The 19,674-nt window shown below is 38.4% G+C and overlaps 1 protein-coding gene across 3 annotated transcripts in view; it reads right to left on the bottom strand.

The window, feature by feature from the left end:
• The window catches only part of EYS (eyes shut homolog), a 723,774-nt gene that overhangs the window by 374,163 nt on the left and 329,937 nt on the right, over nt 1-19,674 (bottom strand). For all 3 annotated transcript variants that reach the window (XM_084512624.1, XM_084512623.1, XM_084512622.1), the window contains 2 exons: nt 4,796-4,920; nt 144-268 (listed from right to left, as the gene is read on the bottom strand). In XM_084512624.1, coding sequence (XP_084368750.1) covers nt 144-268; nt 4,796-4,920 — 250 coding nt within the window. The remainder of the gene's footprint in view (nt 1-143; nt 269-4,795; nt 4,921-19,674) is intronic.

The raw sequence follows: 19,674 nt of genomic DNA, 5'->3' as shown, positions 1-19,674 counted from the left end.
AATTACTAAAATATTGTATTTTTCTGAAAGGCTATGTTTTATCTGTGTGAGGATAAAGAAGAAAGGGATTACATACGGTATTTTCTGTGCACCAATTATTAGTCAGGTTAAGAGAAGAAGAAGAAAAAATGTCAGCATCTCACCACAAACCCTGGCTTGCAAAAACAGGAATAACCAAAACCGGGGTCTCTCTGAACACAGATGCCATGGATGCAGGGGTTGGATATGCACTCATCGACATCCAGCTCGCAATGCAGACCTTCCCATCCTGTCAAAAAAACATTAAAAAAAAAAAAAAAAAACACACATTAAAATTAAATCTATTTACTAAGTATCAATCAAAAAAAAAAAAAAAGCTATGGGTAACTATAATCAATCCTCACATCTATATATGTCATATCAGATAGGAACTGTCTTTGTACTGTGGTTTCTCAAAGAAGAAAAGAAAGTTTAGCAATAAAAAGTCAGAACGTGAGCTATATGGATTATATAACTATACCCTACAAAAAATCTTTGGGGAATGTTAATATTTGCTGACTTTTATATTGGTAGAGATTTAAGTAAGCAAACAAGAGTAAAACCTAAATATATTCTTGCCTTACTGAATTAACTGACTTGACAGGTTGCCCTTCACCTACAGAATTATCTATATTGTTATCTCTCGTGTCTAAGAATAGTCAAGGGTAAAATGTTCCCTGAAACCTCTAATCTCATTTCAGATCAGCACAGTGCAACCAAAGCCACATTATTTTCCAAAATTTAAACTGAAAGAGTATGGAATTGTTTATCTTAATTTTTGAGCTCTTTATCCAGTTAAATTTGTGCATTATTTTCACCCCAGGGAAGGAAAAGTGGAAGTTTAGACAGAAAACAATAGTCATGTTTACCTAAAACAAAATAAAGGAAAAAAAAAAAAAGAAACTCATATTACCATACCAGATCACTGGGGAGGACATTTTCTCAGCAAATACGGGTTTGTCTTTGAATACCATAAGGATATCGTCTTCTTATACTTCAACACTCAGGCTACTGGCACTTTTGGTAATATGCATTTCTTACAAAATCTACTTTATAATTAAGTAAATCCATAAGTTAGAATCCAAAACCTGGGGTTTAAATCATGTAATTTGAATCTGTCTTGAACATGCTCTTCAGAGGCTAAGTCAAACCCATTTGCAGCCCATTTGCTTCAAAAATCCAAACCCAGAGTTTTGTAAAATATGGCTAACTATTGAAGAACTCCACACCATCTGCCATGATATCAACTACGCCCATTACAGCTTTGCTATTTCTCTAATTCATTTTTCCCCTCTCTAAAAAACAAACAAGCAAACCAACGAACCAAACAAAAAGACTTCACAACCCCAAAACCCCAGAAGACTTCAGCTGAGCCAAATCCAGTTGCTTCTATCATGTGTTTGCCTTAGTGCATATGTCAAATGGACCCACCAGTTATGTTCCAGCCCTGTTTTATCTGCATTGTTATAAGTACAGCTGAAGACTTCAGTTGTGAGGGCACCATTAGTTCCAGTGGCTGCTGTTGTTGCTTTAGAGCTGTCTGAGATACTGACAGAATATAGTTTACATCTCTCTGTGTCGCTTCTGCACCTGAACAGCCTGCAGCTGTGGACACAGATTCTGAATACGCATCTGTTATTCTAGAAGTATGAGGCCTGCTACTGGGACAATAGCTGACAAAATTCATGGCCCACTATAGAATGGATTTGTCAGAGCTAAATGAATTCCCTGTTCTGGTAACACATGCTCTCACCACATGCTTCATTTTGTTCTCTGAAGGTTTTTGGAAAGCTGCTATCATCGCCTTGTTCCTAGTTCTATCTTGCCACTATCCCTTTTCCATTTAATTAAATTACAACCATGGATCTGTTGGATATTTCAGACTTCCTGCCTTGTGGAAAGTTCCTTCCCATGTCTGCCTCTACAGATGTAAAAATGTTTAGTGACATCTCCTTATTTCTACAGATGAAGGTCAGTAGAGAAATTAAAGACCTATCATATGCAGGTAGCCTGCCACAAAAGCAGATTTATTCCAAGTATTTCTGCTTCATGTATCTGGAAGGTATTTTTTCTTTATCTTCCAATCCCTTTCTTCAGTTGTGCAACTTTACAACAAACTATTCCTCCCACAGGTTCCCCTTCTCAAAATTCATTCATTTTCTGAGCTATAATTTTCTCATCTCCAGCCACTTCAGAAGCCACAGAACTCAAAAAAAAAAATAATAATACCACAATACCACACTAATTAAACAGGAAAGGTATTCAACCATCATATATATACCTAACACATGTGATTCTTTCACTGTTTATGTTCCTAGTGGAGAAATCAAATAGAGATCTTTTGCCCACACTAAAGAATGCTATTATTAAACAAAGGTAAAAGAACAACAGCTTACACTTGGCTTAAAATGTGTTTAAATCATGTTAGCAGCAGGACTGAGATATAATGCCTACGAGAAAGCTTCTTCTGCTTACACCAAACATTTCCATGTAAGTTGCACAGAGGCAGCAGTTACAGCCCTTGGCTGGTAAGCAATTTTAAAATGTCTATATTCAAATATACTTACATTATCAGTAGCTTTAAAAAATAGGGAGAAACATTTTGAACTTGACCATATATTCTGCATGAGGCACAGTAATGATCAAAAAACACATCTTACTAGTTTTTAAGTCATCTGTACTGGTGAAGTGGTATGTGGCCATATTTAGTAATAGGCAGAGCTTCCTGAGGGGACATACAGTTTTATTCAGGTGGAATTTCCATTGTGCAACAGTGCTGAGAGGAAAAAAGATATATGCTACCAAAGATAGGTGATGACTCAAACTTTGAAGATCAAAAGGGACTGTTACGATTGTGAATTCTGGCCCTCCGTATGGCAAAGTCAAGAAATTTTTCACTCAGTGGTTCATACATCAAGAGTATAGTGTCTTTATGGATTATTGAGTGTCTATTGGATATTAAGGGGAAAAAAAGTTGCTATAAAAAGTTTCATCTGGGAGTAAGTTTATCCCTAAAATTAATGAGGTCCTAGTAAGCCACAGATATATTGCCTTACCAGTGCTTCCATTTAAGTCTTATGCATTAAAATATCCTTCCTTAGTACTGATTAAACAACTACATAAACTGTCCATATGGACTTGCTATATACACATGTGCTTGAGTATTTTCTTGCATACCTAAAATCTGATGTGTTGCTGTTGTTTGTTTTTAATGTAAAACCAGCATGGAAATAATTATATGTATGTGGAATAATTGCTGGAGGTGACTTATTGGGGTTCAACAAGTGTCTACATCTTAAGAGAAGGTTCATAGAGGACGAGATATGGCAAATATGCAAGCAATCTGTTCCATGATAGCCCCCTTGGCAATATAGCTGCAAACTTAGGTGTAGGTAACACCACGGGAGCTTGGTGTGCTGACTTTAAGAGAAATAGCACGGAGGGTGGAGAGGAATGAAGACACTGTGGCCAGGCTCTGCGCTATCACTGCAGGGATGGGGAACATCATGGTATTGTGGAACTGATAGATTGCATGGCCAGATCTGAACCTAACTGATAACCAAATCATGTCCTCTGGGTGAACTTTGTTCATTATAATCCCATTATAATGCCAAAACACACCTCCATCCCAAAGGCTACCTGTCTCCAAGGTGTGACCACCCCTCACTGAGTACACGTTCTGAATTTCTCTGAGTTTACATCTTTAAAACAAAAGCAAGAAAAATGTATACCAGTCACAACAGACTTGTGTGACTAGAATCACTCAAGCTCCACCTAAAAGTAAGAAATTAGTATAAAAATGTCTCAAGAGAGGAAAATGCAGGGAAAGACACCACTTCCCCCATATGGACTCCTATTGGATGAGATTTGAACTCTTGATTATACCAAGTGCTTCCCTGGGAAACCTAACAGCCTCTATAGAGTTGTTTAATAAACTAGCACATGTGCAATTGGTTGTGTTAGTCGTATTTGTGGTATTTGCATGTGCTTTGCAGACAGGATCTTTATCACCAGCAATCCAAAGGAACCTGTACTCCTGTTACTACAATAAACTACACCAGTCATTTACTAGACCGAAAGTGTATTACGCTATTTGTGCATCTGTGATCATGGCAATTCAATATAATTAATGTGACCAGATTTATAGTACTGAAATATTGCATTATTTGTGCTTCTGTGATCATAATAATTTAATATATTGAATGCAAATGGACTTGTAACACCAAATTGGGCATCACACAGAAGCTAAGCCCAGATGCCCCCAGCCCCCCGACACTTGAAGACAAGCTGGAACACAATGGCATTTAGGTCCTGCAAAACTTCCTTATCCTTTAACTCAATAATGTAAAAATTAGATGAATGGACTACTAGAGTGAGGAAAATTATTTGGTGATCTATTAAAAAGACTGCAGAAAAAAAAAAAAAGGTCTAACACATACAGATAGTTTAAATATTTAGTTGTTATTCAGTGCCTACTGGTTGGTCTGTAAGTTACATTTGTGAAGACCACACATAATAAATCCATCTCTACATAATTTTTCATACCCTCTTAATTCACTGTTTTTAGTTTTATGTCCTTCTGAAATGCTTAGTAGACTAGTTAATTCTCTTTAGATTTCATTCAAAAAAGCTTGTCAAACAATAGTTACTATTTTGGTACCTTATAGATTATACACATATATATAAGAACTAGATATACTTTACCAGCTTTCTCAGTACTAACAATGATAATTCAAAACTATCATTCTTTAAGATTGTTCTGTCAAATGTCAGTTACCTTGTTGACATTTACAAGTGTATCCATTGACATGATCTTCACAGGTTGAACCATGTAGACAAGGTGATGAATTACACTCATTAACTTCTATTTCACAAAACTGCCCAGAAAATCCAGCAAGACACCTGAAGCAAATAACATTACAACGTGTTACATTATGCATAAACCATTACATAGAATGTACTTTGTGTGGAAACAATTCATACCATCTATATACATTAACAGAATCACAGAATCACAGAATTTTCTAGGTTGGAAGAGACCTCAAGGTCATCGAGTCCAACCTCCAACCTAACGCTAACAGCCCTCCACTAAACCATATCCCTAAGCTCTACATCTAAACGTCTTTTGAAGACTTCCAGGGATGGTGACTCCACCACTTCCCTGGGCAGCCTGTTCCAATGCCTCACAACCCTTTCAGTGAAGAAGTTCTTCCTAACATCTAACCTAAAACTCCCCTGGCTCAACTTAAGCCCATTCCCCATTGTCCTGTCACCAGGCACGTGGGAGAACAGGCCAACCCCCACCTCGCTACAGCCTCCCTTGAGGTACCTAAAAAGAGCGATAAGGTCACCCCTGAGCCTCCTCTTCTCCAGGCTGAACAAGCCCAGCTCCCTCAGCCGCTCCTCGTAGGACTTGTTCTCCAGGCCCCTCACCAGCTTTGTCGCCCTTCTCTGCACCCGCTCGAGCACCTCGATGTCCTTCTTGTAGCGAGGGGCCCAAAACTGAACACAGTACTCGAGGTGCGGCCTCACCAGAGCTGAGTACAGGGGGACGATCACCTCCCTAGCCCTGCTGGTCACACTGTTCCTGATACAAGCCAGGATGCTGTTGGCCTTCTTGGCCACCTGAGCACACTGCTGGCTCATATTCAGCCGACTATCAACCATCACTCCCAGGTCCTTCTCTGCCTGGCAGCTTTCCAACCATTCCTCTCCCAGCCTGTAGCTCTGCTTGGGGTTATTGCGCCCCAGGTGCAGGACCCGGCAGTTGGCCTTGTTGAACTTCATGCAGTTGACCTCAGCCCATCGGTCCAGCCTATCCAGATCCTCCTGCAGAGCTTTCCTACCCTCAAGCAGATCGACACACGCACCTAACTTGGTGTCATCTGCGAACTTACTGAGGGTGCACTCGATGCCCTCGCCCAGATCATCGATGAAGATATTAAAGAGGACCGGCCCCAGCACCGAGCCCTGGGGGACGCCACTAGTGACTGGCCTCCAACTGGACTTGGCTCCATTCACCACGACTCTTTGGGCCCGGCTATCCATCCAGTTTCTAACCCAACGAAGCGTGCGCCAGTCCAAGCCAAGAGCAGCCAGTTTCTTGAGGAGAATGCTGTGGGAGACGGTGTCAAAAGCCTTGCTGAAGTCAAGGTAGACCACATCCACAGCCTTTCCCTCATCCACCCAGCGCGTCACTCTGTCATAGAAGGAGATCAGGTTCGTCAGGCATGACCTGCCTTTCATAAAGCCATGCTGACTGGGCCTGATCACCTGCTTCCCCTGCAAGTGCTGCATGATGACTCTCAGGAGGATCTGCTCCATGAGCTTTCCTGGCACTGAGGTCAAACTGACAGGCCTGTAGTTTCCCGGGTCTGCCCTCCGGCCCTTCTTGTAGATGGGCGTCACGTTTGCTAGCCGCCAGTCGATTGGGACCTCCCCCGATAGCCAGGACTGTTGATAAATGATGGACAGTGGCTGGGCCAGCTCCTCTGCCAGTTCCCTCAGTACCCTTGGGTGGATCCCATCCGGCCCCATCGACTTGTGCACATCTAAGTGCCGTAGCAGGTCACCAAACAGTTCTTCATGGATAGTGAGGGCCACATCCTGCTCCCCATCCCCTTCCACCAGCTCAGGGTACTGAGTATCCAGAGAACATCCGGTATTGCCGCTAAAGACTGAGGCAAAGAAGGCACACACAATCTCAAATATTCCTGTTTTTCCTTATTTTACTGCAACTTTTCCAAGTTTCAAAAAGATCCTTGGTGATCTTTTAGGGGATTTATGATGGCAAAGCCTGTCCAAAATTTTTGTATTTTAACCCTAGTATTTGGATCACAACCAGACTTAACAGTCTCCATTTCAGTTTACTGGTTCTAGCATGGTGAGTAAATACAAACCTTTCTTAATGTGCTTTTGGGAGATTGTCTACTAGTTTAATTGGCAAAGTAACTACAGCCTATGTTTGGAAAACCACTTGTTAAGAAATGTTTAGACATGTTTGTACACAGCTATTTCACATGAGGTAAGGTATTCTGAAACTACTGTTAGCAGCTGGGTGGTGCGCATCTTGCATGTCTTCTTGTTTCTAATGAAGAATGTAAGTTTATGCCCCACTTACAGGAAGATGAGTACATTAACAGATTGCCTTTCAGTAAATTAGAATAGTCACATCACTTATTCCTTAGAATACCACCCTGGGTGAGTACTAAACACATCAATAGAATTAAATACCTGCAGTGTTTACCTTGAAGCAAAAGGGAAGGGGCTGGATCACCGACTAGGTATATGTAGCACTTCCTGATGAATCATTATATTATGTATTGTCAACTATGTTTTGACTTCTGCCTTGACTATTAGAACATATTTGTTTCACTTTATATGGAATGCACTCCACATAATAGGAATTTGGAATCTACCACGACAATGAAGCAGAACATATTTTCCAAAGTCCACATCAGCTACAGAAGACACTGCTGGCATAGTGCTTGGAAAATGCTTAAACTAAAGTACACACTGCCATTTTGCAAGTATCTAGTTATAATGTATGACAGAAAACCCATGGGTAAGGCTGAATGAGTGCAAATAAGGCTGACTGAGACTGAATGATTCTTCTGTACTCGTTGGAGTAAGGGGTGCAGAGGATGATTCTGCTCACTGAAAGTTTAAATCATGTCCTGCAGATACCCTTTTCTTTCCACTAGCTATATGTCATATTAAAAAATAAAATAAAAAAAAAAAAGCAACTTTTCCTAAGTATTAGAAGGATGACCAGATGGATGAATGCTTATAATATAATGCACTTAACATTTTGTTGGCAACTACTGGAAAAACATGACAGCTAAACAAAGGGACTTTTAAACACAGTTAACTTTAACCTTATACTGTGGTATGTTTGTAGACACTTTGCTTTAAAAAAAAAAAAAAAAGAAGTCAGACAAAACAAATTGGAAGAAAGATATATCTTATGTAAAAATTCTTGATATAATAATTGTACCTACGTATATATAAGGTGAGTGGGCTTGATTTTTTGAGTGTAAAGCTCAAATATTGAAGAAAAGTTTAAAGGTCTTTTTAAGAAATCTCTGGTTAGCAGCTTCTAGTGGACACATTTTTATAGGCTACATGTATACTTGCTATGAGTTGTCATCACTGTGCAGAATGCATTCTTTTTCCTAAGTCAGACAATCATTCAGATTGGAATATTTAAGAACATTGAAAGTATTTCAGATACCAAGGTGGCTTTTTTAGTTTGCTTGCTTATTTTGTTAATGCTACAATACCACAGATAGTGTTCAGATAGTATAATTAGATATAAATGATGCTGATGACAGCAGAGGCAGGCACTCTATTAACTGAATGATTCTGAGCAATTATGAAACCACTAGTGGTGAGCATGCTACTGGTAAATATTTGCAAGTCACAAAACATCACCTTAATGTAACTTTCCCAAATCACTTTTTAAAAACTGCAATAAATTTTTATGTTTTACTGAGAGTGTTAATGAAATTAATGATTCTTAAGATATGACAAGTACTTTGATCATTTCTGAATTTTTTGTTTGCTCTCACTTCCCTTCATTCTTGCTCCTTTTTTAATATATTTATATTTTGTTCTGGCTCTCCACATTCTTCCTTTCCTTATGTCATTTCTTTTTGAGGATGAGGAGAGACAGAAACAAGAGAATGTAAGTAAAACAGACTCCAAAAGTGTAACTACATATGGAGAACAGTTCTTGTGCTGTAAATGGAATAATGGCATTAAACTTAATCAAATACTTTGGAACACAGCTGTATATGGAACTCGGGATATCACCAGTCTGCAAATGAAAAAGAGATATACAGACAATTTCATATCAAAGTATGACCACTTCAGACCTTGTATATTGAATACTATTTAACAAAAAGCATAATTTTATAAATTCATGCATATTTATTTTCAGTAAATAACTCTTAGAGCTTTTCTGATCAAAAAAGATAATACGTTATGATGACTGAGCTTATAAACATACAAAGTTTTCAGTATTGAAAGGCAGCAGCAAAATACTGCTGATTTTATGTAAAAAAATGATGTATTCAGAATTTAATTCCATCTGCTAAGACCTATCTCATATTTAAATCAATCCCAAGACATCTAGGAAACCCATGAAGCCATGTTCGTCTAGAGATCATAAAAGAAAGAGCTCTGGAGCAAAGACTATCTGTGGTTGTGGAAGACTGATTTATTCATCCTCAGTAAAGCTTCCAGTCTTCTCAGTAACAAGAGCTTGTCTAACACAGCATCCTCTTCCTTGTCTGTACCTCTACACCTCTGAAGGGTGTTGGGAGTGATAAATAAGAGATACTTCCTGACCCATTCTTTTAATTCTGCCATGTTTCTATCACAGTGGTGTCTTCAAATTTAGCTTCCAATGTGAAGTTCAGTTTGAGAAGTTCCTTAGTTATCATTAGATGAGTCCCTAAGGTGATAGTTGCACTCTCACCCCCAAAAAAGGCAGTAACTGAGATTGTCATGCTATCCCTTGATGACACTAAAATTTGTTTTGCCTACAGAGCTAGTTAGGTAGAAAAATAAAAATGCTGTAGCTTTCACTCACATTTGATGACACAAGTGGATGTCACCTGTGTACTGGGTCTGGCTGGGATGTTAACTTTCCCGGCAGCAGCCCATACAGTGCTGTCCTCTGCACTTGTAGCTGGAACAGCAGAGTTATCATACCAGTGTTGTGTCTACCGCTGAGCAGTACTGGCACAGCATCGGGCCTCCCTCTAACCCTCGTAGGGTGTGGGCAAAAAGTGAGAAGAGAAACATCACCAGGGCAGCTGACCTAAACCAACCAAAGGGATATTCCAAACCATATGATGTCACACTCAGCAATAAAAGGTGGAAACAGGAAGAAGAGGGGAGGGGTGGGCTCTCGTTGTGAAAACATTGGTCCTCCTCCCGGTAAAACCACCACAGCCTGTGAAGATTCAGTCATTGCAAAGCAGTACAAAAACCTCTGGTATCTGGGTTCTGAATTACAGTGTTATGTTGGGAAGACTGATTTTGTTACATCCAATATCTTAGCTTTATTAAGATGATTTTCACTAAGATTTTTATCTTGATTCACTATGGGTTGATAGTAACAGAGGGAACAGCTACATGCTGAAGGCCTGTTTGTGAAACACAGCTACGACATTGAAACTGAGAGAGGCATTGCACAGGGAGCCGGGGAACAGGCTGGAGAATGGACCTGTAATGGACATTGTATAAAAGCAATCTGCAAGCCTGCAGCTGGCCTGGTTTCACAGTTCAAGCTAAAAGAAATAAGACTCACTCAGGATGAGGGCTTAGCTGTCTCAGGTTCTGCCCATTAGTAGAGTGAAGAATTGACCTCTTAACCTAAGGGAGTTGTACAGACACAGTAAGAGGGCTGAGTTATTAGGGTGCTGGCTACAGGCACTTGGATGAATCAAGCCCTAAGAAACATTCTCAGATGCTAGTACTGTGAAATTGCAATTTAAGCATTTGCTACTGTTCTACTGATAGATTTACAGAACTAGAACATTTTTAATATTTTATCAATCAAAGGTCAGGTGAAATGACATCTACCTGATTTAAGCAGCCCTGTCCCAAAGTGCTGTATATGTCCCCAAGGCCTGCCATACAGTGGGTCAGACTAGGCAAATTATTACCACCCTTGTTATATAAGACTTTTAACAATCTAATGCAACCTTAAGACTGATTCCAGTCTGTACTCCTTTTTTTTTTTTGTATCATATAATATAATTAACACAACAAATGCAGCAGAATGCAGCAGATAAATTTACCAAAATAAATTAAAAAAAACCAACTGTATTTTAGATACCTGTTTTTTTTGGGGGGGGGGAGTGGAGGAAGGAGGGAGACATTAAGGTTTGTTAATTCATTAATAATATGGTAGAAACACAAACTTATAACAAATTCACAGAATGTACATGAGAAGAATTAAGTGATTATACTTCTATTAGTCCTGAGTATGTCAGATCACACATAAGAACATCAGTGTTTCCTCACCAATGTAACAATCTTTCAGGGGGATGAAAACTAAAAGAGCAGCAGAGGACTCTGTTAATGAATTGATTCCTCACACTTCAGTATAAACTCCTCTGTTTGTATTCTTTCACATTAATGGTTACCAAACAAAACAGTAACTGTAGAAAAATCTGAAACCCAATTGCTCTGTTCCCGGAGGTTATGCTAAATAAGAAAGTAACTTATTTTACTGTCTTGTTGTATAAGTATGTAAGAGTCTTTGAAAAAATCTTGCAGTTATAAACAACAAAAAATATGCAACTACTTCTATGCAAAAAACAAATTCCTTATTTATCAGTATTGGAAATATTTCATAGAACCACAGAATTGCTTGGGTTGGATGGGACATCAAAAGTCATCCAGTTCCAACCCCCCTGCAATGAGCAGAGACCTTCAACCAGACCAGGTTGCCCAAAGCCCCATCTAGCCTGGCCTTGGGCATTTCCAGGGATGGGGCACCCACAGCTTCTCTGTGCAACCTGTGCCAGTGCCACGCTACCTTTGTAGTAAGTAATTTCTTCTTAATATCTAATCTAAACCTTTCATTTTAAAGCCATTACCCCTTGTCCTGTGACTGCACTCCGTGACAGAGTCCCTCCCCAGCTTTCTTGCAGGCCCCCTCTAGGTACTGGCAGGCCTCTATAAGGTCTTCCTGGAGCCTTCTCCTCTCCAGGCTGAACAACCCCAACTCCCTCAGCCTTTCTTCTTGGGAGAGATGCTCCCACCCCTTGATCATCTTTGTGGCCCTCCTCTAGGCTCACTTTAATACTTCCATGTCCTTCTTGTGCTGAGGGCTCCAGGGCTGAATGCAGTACTCCAGATGACATTTAACAGAGAAGAGGTAAGTGAACTTCACAACTTCACAGACTTGAGTGTTTTATACAGAAGTGAAGTTATTCAAGCCTGATCAGATCTTGAGGTTGCCAAAATATTTGAATCTTTGCTGACGTTTCCATATGAACAGTTGGTAGACCAGTAAGATACTTCAACTCCTAGATGAGGTGTCCAAGATGCCCTATGTGAATCTACTGCAAAAAAGCAGCAGTGATAACTTTTATCAAAGTTTTGCTTAACATTAATTCTGCATTCTAATGGCTATTGGCATGCAAAAATTTCTACTACACAAAATACTTAATTTAAAACAATTCCAAAGTGATCCATTCATGATTTAATAGAAGACTTAAATGAAGGAGTTTGATCTGTGACCATCACAGGTGCATAATAAAATTTAATCTGTAAGTAAACTTTTAGCCTCAGAGAAAATCTGAACAACCCAAATGTCAACCAATTTTTTTTCCCTATAAGTCTAATTCATATCCTGTTGTAATTCATAGGTCTTTGAGTCTGTTTTGTAACTAATTGTTCTTCAAGTCTATTTTTTATCTGTACCCTTTTCCTCATCTCTCCCTCTCTTTCTTCAACTGCCTTGTGACCTTTTACAGCTTATGAATAATTTGTATATCCCTGAGATATAAGGTTCAGAAAAAAACATGGTTTCTACAACACAGAAGTATTAGGTTTATCCGGGAGCAATGATTTAGAGCAATTGTACTTATGAGAGAGCATTTATGGTGTAACCTTTACCTGTCTATTTGACTCATTCAACCTAGTAAAATAAATTAATTTTATGGACCAGTCCACACTATGGAGTTTGTTTGGGACATCAATTTTTCTTCACGAGTGTTAATCTTGATGAGTAGGGTAATGTTTTGTTAATACTTCTTGGTTTGGTAATTAGGACTTCAGACAGAATAATAGATCAATGTGAAAAGCACCTCTCCTGAGCAACTGTCTTGGGTAAAATTGTCTTGTAAATGTGCAATCTCTTTTGACATTAGTCAAAATCTGCATTTTCAAATCTGCATTTTCTGTCCAAAATAAATCTAGTTAACTGCTCTACAGTAACAGGCCAGCTCTGTCACTGCAAATTTATACTGGGATCGCTATACATTATTAACAAGCTATGAAAAGTCACTGGCTAAATGTCATGGAAGCTGAGATATAGCAGCACCTTGGGATTCATACAGCAAACAGTTTAGTTTTAATCATCTTGAACCACAAGGTGCCTTGACATTTGCGAGGCAACTTCTTCCTTTTTAACTTCCCCTGGAATCAGACCTCTATTATCTCAGCCATAATTCTAAACTTAAAATGTGATAGAAAGTTTTACCTTCTAAATTAAAAAAGTGAAAAATCGATCAAACATGGACCTTATCATTCATTTAATCAATGCTCACATGCCAGCTTGGAAAGTAAAAAAAGGAAAAGCAAGAAAAACTAGATAATTTGATCATCCTCAGGTTTACTAGAGATGTTTCCTATGAAATGCACCAGTCTTAGTACTACTGAGGCTTGACTTTCCTGAGCAGTATTAACACAATGAACTTCTGCAGAACCTCTTTAATTTCAGAGAAAAATTGAAAAAGGGGACTGACTCATTGTAAATATACAGATCTATTTCAACATGTTTTCTTAAAGCTTTCAGAATGTATTTATTCCATTTATTTATTCCATCTATGTTGGAAATACATTTGCAATCATTATCATACTTCACTTCCTAACAGCCAACATTTTGGATCCTAAGTTCCAATTTAGTGGAAGCCAACATATTGGTTTTGCTCCTTTAAATAAGGCTATTCACAAGAAACACAAAAGAGATGAACATAATTTTATTCACCTGAAATTATTATTTTGCAAGAAGTACAGGAGCAAGCAAAATTCCCAACTTTACCAATGCTGCTTTGAGAAAATGAAATCTATTTCATTTGCAAGTTACATTGTGTTGTTTATAAAGTTTTGAATTTCCAGATCTTTTCCTTTCAGACTTTGCTGCCCTAACATCTGTGTGTTATTTCTTATATTGCTAACCACCTACACATTATCTGTATTGCTAATATACATGTTAAAAAAAATCTTTCCTCGTCAATGAATGTGTACCTCCAGTAATGTCATCATGTTATACAATGGCTCTACTACTGCAACTTCAACAGCTCCCCTCAATCTGATACACAGAACTGAAAACTCTTTTATTTTTTTCTTTTTTCTTTTTTTTTCCCCCAGAGATTACTTTTCCATTTCATATGAAATAGGTTTTAAGAAAGTAATTAATTTCCCTTTACTCTTTTGGTTCTTTTCATGGTAACTCCAGCTTTAAAAGATAAGTGACTTGTAGCATTTATTCTTAAAATCCATAAATAAAGCAAAGTGGATATAAGGTTTTCAGCTTTCACTGATGTTCCATTAAATAGGGGGTTTATACAGAGTTTTGTTAAAGGTATTTTTTCTGATGTTGATCTAAAAATTGTAATCATTACTATTAAATCAGCCTCTTAAGAAAAAAGTGATGAAATCTAATCCTAAAGTAAATCACTGGAAGACATCCACGAGCAGCCTATTTTATGGGCTGAACCAGCAAGAAAACACACGTCTCGGGCTCCTGACATTTTTTATTTTACCAGCCAAATGACTACAGTGAAAGGATGTGGGTTGTTTTCTCAGCAGCTTACCAATTAAAAGTACTTATTGTAATTAATTTATTTATTTCCTTTACTCTCTTTGTAACGTTTTAGAAACTTGAAACTCTAATTAACTATTCATCATATTTGTCAGTTTTCCAGTGGGTGACAGCAGATGATAGGGACACACAAATCAGCTTTGCCGTGGAGTGATTTGTTTCTGAAGTACCTTCTTGCACTGCCTCCCCTGCACCACTTGGGCTGGGAGGTGGAGGAGCCAGGAATGAAGGAGCGAGACTCAGCTTGGGAAAAAGGACAGAGTGGGGGGAAGGTGTTCCATTTTTTATCTTTGCTTCTCACCACCTTACTCTATTTTTAATTGGCAGTAAATTAAATTAATTTTCCCCAAGGTGAGTCTTCCTCCCTGTGAAAGTAATTGGTAAGTGATACGTCCGCTTTATCTTGGCTCTTGAGCTTTTCCATCTTATTTTCTCCTCTCATCCTGTTGAGGTGGGGGAGTGTGAGAGTGGATGAGTAGGTGTCTGGAAGGCAGCCACATTCAACCCACCATAAAGCTGTAAGCTTTGCCAGAGATTTCTACATAACTACTGCAGTTCTCAAGTTACTGCCCTACTTCAAGTATTACTTCTGCTTACGCTAATGAAGACAGAGATCAGGCTCCTTCACAGTTCAGTAGAACCCTGTTGAGAACCCATCTCAGGAATGGCAAGAATAGAATTTCATCATGAATCAATCTGTACGAAAAGCATACTCCATAATAAAAGAAGAAATTTTATGACACAATGCTTTGGTGACAACGTTTTTTTCCCCCTTCTATTTTTCATAAAGCCCCAGTTGAACCTCATTGACCAGTCTGGACAAGGCCCCAAGCAACCGGATCTTGTGGATGGCATCCCTGCCCATAGCAGGGGGTTGGAACTAGATGTTTTTTTAGATCCCTTCCAACCCAAGCTGTTCTGTGATTCCATGATTGATACTAATATGAATTGTCAAAACAAATTTGTGAGCCACTAGACCTGTATGCTTCTGCCCATTAACAACAAGATCACAGGGCATCTTAAAATACCAATATTTGCAAAGAAACTTTGTCTCCAAAATTAACCGACACTGTTGGTGCTCTTGTCCCATAATGCTTGCTTCTCTTTCATCCTTTGACGGTCCTTAACTATAAAATTACTTTGATTCAAATAACAAAACTATTGGTGGTAGATTCCTTTAGACCATTCTTATCTCATGTATCAAGTTACTGAAACTTTTTGATATTTTTCTGAAAGCAATACCAATAGCTAAGGGGAAGCTACTGTGACCCCAACAGAGGATTCAGAGAGGAAGCTTTTATAATTACCTAACAATGACAAAATCGCACTGACACCTCAGTGCTTTAGAAGTAAATTCTAAGGCCAAATTCCTTCAGCTGGAAAACCTTTCTTCCAGATCTTTTCACTATTCTAAGCTTTGCATCAGGCATTTCAAATAACTTTCACAGTGAATTTTACCAAGGCCTTCAAGTAACACTAAAAATCTGGGAGCAGGACAGGCAGCATAATGAGTTCCTCTTTCAGGAAACGAGTCCACATATGTTTCACAGCCACAACTTTTGAACTTTTACAACATTAAGCTCAGATACAGCAATTCCCCATGAAAAACTAAAAAATGAAGGTATCACATGAGAGGAGTTATCTGCTGACTGATCATCTGTCTGAAGGTTGTGGATGCAGCAGATGATCCAACCAACATGTATGTTACATAGCAAACTACATTTTAAAGTCTTCTGTCGCTTTGAAATTTTGAAAAAGCAATTAGGAGTGGGAGGGGAGGTAAGGGGGAACAAACAAGCACCAACAAACACACACGTGTTTTAAAGAACTCCCTGACTTTTGTGCATGTGTGTACGGACTGTTAGCAATTTCTGGGATCCCACAGTGGATCACCACAGAGCTTCATTGTTACTGTGGCTTCATGGGTGGGTTAACCTGATCATCTGCACAAGGCTGATGACTCAAAGTAATGCAAGTCAGCTGCCTTACTGGCAGTAACGCTACTGAAAATTGTTTCTCCTGCTGTACTTTGGGGCATCTTTCTATGGAAAGTATTTCAGAAAGCAGCCAGCAGGGAACTTACAGAAGTCTCCCAGGAGAGCCTTTCTCAGACTATTTTCTCCAAAATCCTTTCCTTCCCGAGGGTGATACTGTGACTGTTAATTTTAGAATACTGACAATGAAGCTTTCTCCAAACTACAAGTCTAATATATCACATTACTTTTTTTCTTTTCCTTCTCTGCTCTGAATTCTCCTTGGAGACACTGTCAAGAATGGAGCACATTTATTTACCTCTGAAGTAAAATTTTGCTTAGAATGACGTAAAAATAAATTAAAGCTCTCCACGGTTGTCAGGAAATGTTAGCTCTATTTTAAAGAACAGTGAGTGGGAATAAAAAAGAAGAAATTTGGTAATAACACACTTGAGTGTATATTTGATTTTAGAGAGCTTTCTTCCATTTATTCATCTACAGTTATGTTCCCATTACTTCAGCATCAGAGTGCCTCCTAGATATTTATAGCCCAAGATAACAAAAGTCATCTTTTGCCTTTCTTTTTTACTTCATGGGAGAAGCCATTCAATGATTATTACAGAAAAATGAAGCTGAAAAGAGGAGTCGCATACATAGTACAAGAGATCTAGGGACAGATCTTGTTTGCTCAAATCTTTACTCTGATTTTTATAGTCAGGAGCTTCTCCACATTCATCATCCATTTCTCTAGAATGTAGCTTTGCAAAGGTAAAATGCATTTAAAAAGGGTAATTAATATTTCCAGTCTCTTGAGGAACTGATTTTAGAATAGGAGCTACAAACCATGAGGTTGCCACTTTATCTATATGTTCGCTTTTAATTTTTTAACTCCAAATTTTCACTACCGATCAGAATTAACCAGAAGCTTACCAGTTTAAAGACATCAGACGTTTACTGCTGGTTTTTGGCCCCACTCTCTACTGCATATAACTGCCTAAGGGGTAAATGTAAAAAAGAATGAACTGATAAATCAACACTTCGCAGGGTATGACAGAAACAGGAGTAGCTTGCTCTTTGTCCTCTGAAGACAGGAAAAGTGCCCCTGTCAGTATACCATGCTAGATACACTAGTGCAAGGTGTCTTTCTTCTCAGAGGAGGGATGTTGCATGTAGCAGATCACAACAGATTCAGGTAGTTTAGTCCAGATTGGAGCTAGAAGCTCTATAGCTTTTCTGCTTCCTACTGTTCTTGAAAAAAAGAGTTAATAAAATAGAGAAATTATTACAGCCTGTGGGGAGGGGGGCGAAGGAAGCAATGCAATGTTAGAGCTGTAAGGACCATATTACTATATTTAGAGCTTTATTCCTGACTATAATAATACAAGTGCAATGTGTGCTAAACAAAACTACTTTTTTACTACTCCGGATACACAAAACTACTCAGGACACTTAATTTTGTTTATAAAAGTACCTGGCCAATAAGGGTCTTTATTCTCACAGAACGTCTCAGGACAACCAAAACACATCCTACACACTGGGTAATAAAAAGTTCTGTTCTTTCTAAGGTCACTCTCCTACTATCAGTAGCGTTCCTGCAGTAATCCTCATCATAAGAGACTTTAAACTTCTTCAGTCCACTTGGATGCATACTTTATTTTCCCTGAGAGAAAAAGCAGATTTTACTGCCAGTAAAATCTCCCACTGTGGTTATCATGGACCACATGTATTAAGTGATAAATTACGTACTTGCTAAATCACAGTTGGTGGGGTGTGACAGTGTTATAAAAAAGGTTAATCAGTGGAAGCTCAGGCTAGAAGGAATACAGCAAGCAACCAGAATGGCTGTGCCTTGATGAAAGTATATGAGAGTTAACACACTCCTTTCCTTATTTTATTTTATTAATCTACCCAATTGGTAATGTGAGTGCATACATGTGTGTGTCTGTGTATGTGTGCGTGAGTCCATGTAGGACTAATGTAAAGCCAACCTTCAGCTGTTTGCTAATATAATCCAGATTTGCGCTCAGATTTTCTAGACGGAAAACCTATCATTTATCTATCTGTTCAATCCTTCAAACTGAAGTCTTTCTGGGCTTCTACTTGTTCTTGTACATGAACAGATATGTTAAAACAGGACCTGAGCTGATGTAAACTCTCCTAATACCAGTTTTGTTATCTTTCTGTACTATTTAGGCAGTCAGTCTCAATCATGGATATAAAATCCAGCTTAATATCAGAAAACAAAAACAAAACAAAACCCCCCACCACCAACAAAAAAAAAACATTTATTTATCCTTTTTTTTGTTTGTTTATTTGGCTCCTTAAGCAACTGTGTTACATACCAAACTAGAAGCTTTCAATTCATAGCTTTTACATAGATCCACTTAAAAACATTACTTTGAAGTGTCTCAGTGATTCCTTGGTGATGAAACAGCAACTACATCAGGATGAATGTACACAAAACGGCCATTACCCCATTCCAGCCAAAACAGAAAATTGATTTTTTTTTGTTTGCACCACCTTCTTCCCCAGTCTCACGAAGATAACGAAACAACATTAGGAGAACATTCAAAGATGGTGGAACGACATAAGAAGTGATGTATACATTTTATTTACAGACTCAGCTATATCTTAACAAAAAAGTTGTCTAAAACCAATTCTTAGAACTCAGCTGGAAAACATCAAGTGATTTCAAAGCCCTGCTTCTGAACAAGTGAGTGGAATAATAGTGAAGTTCTGTCATCCTCTGAGAGTTCACTTCTCTGAATATTTAATATACTACAAAGAATAATTTCATCTAAGCAGCATTGATAACATTTATCTTTCTTCTTACCAAGTTACTGCAAATGGCATCATAATTTCTAGTGCATTGCAAACTTCATTCTTTTCCATGACTGTTTATGGAAAGATCTATTTCTCACACTCTCTATTACTTGTTTCCGTTTATGTGATATTTCCCCCACTCTTTCCTATGCTGTCATAAAATCTTTACCTTATAAAAAGCTTTGCATTAATCTTTGAAGTGTGTTGTTTTTAGCAGAAAATACTCTTTACTCTCACTGAATAATGGCTTCCTTCAGTTTCATATGTCTGAAGTAGAGCTCACATCTTTTT

The sequence above is a fragment of the Aythya ferina genome, assembly GCF_964211825.1.
Source record: "Aythya ferina genome assembly, chromosome: 3".
NCBI lineage: Eukaryota > Metazoa > Chordata > Aves > Anseriformes > Anatidae > Aythya > Aythya ferina.
Note: the sequence above shows the minus strand (reverse complement) of the source record. Positions and strands in the feature narration are given on the sequence as shown.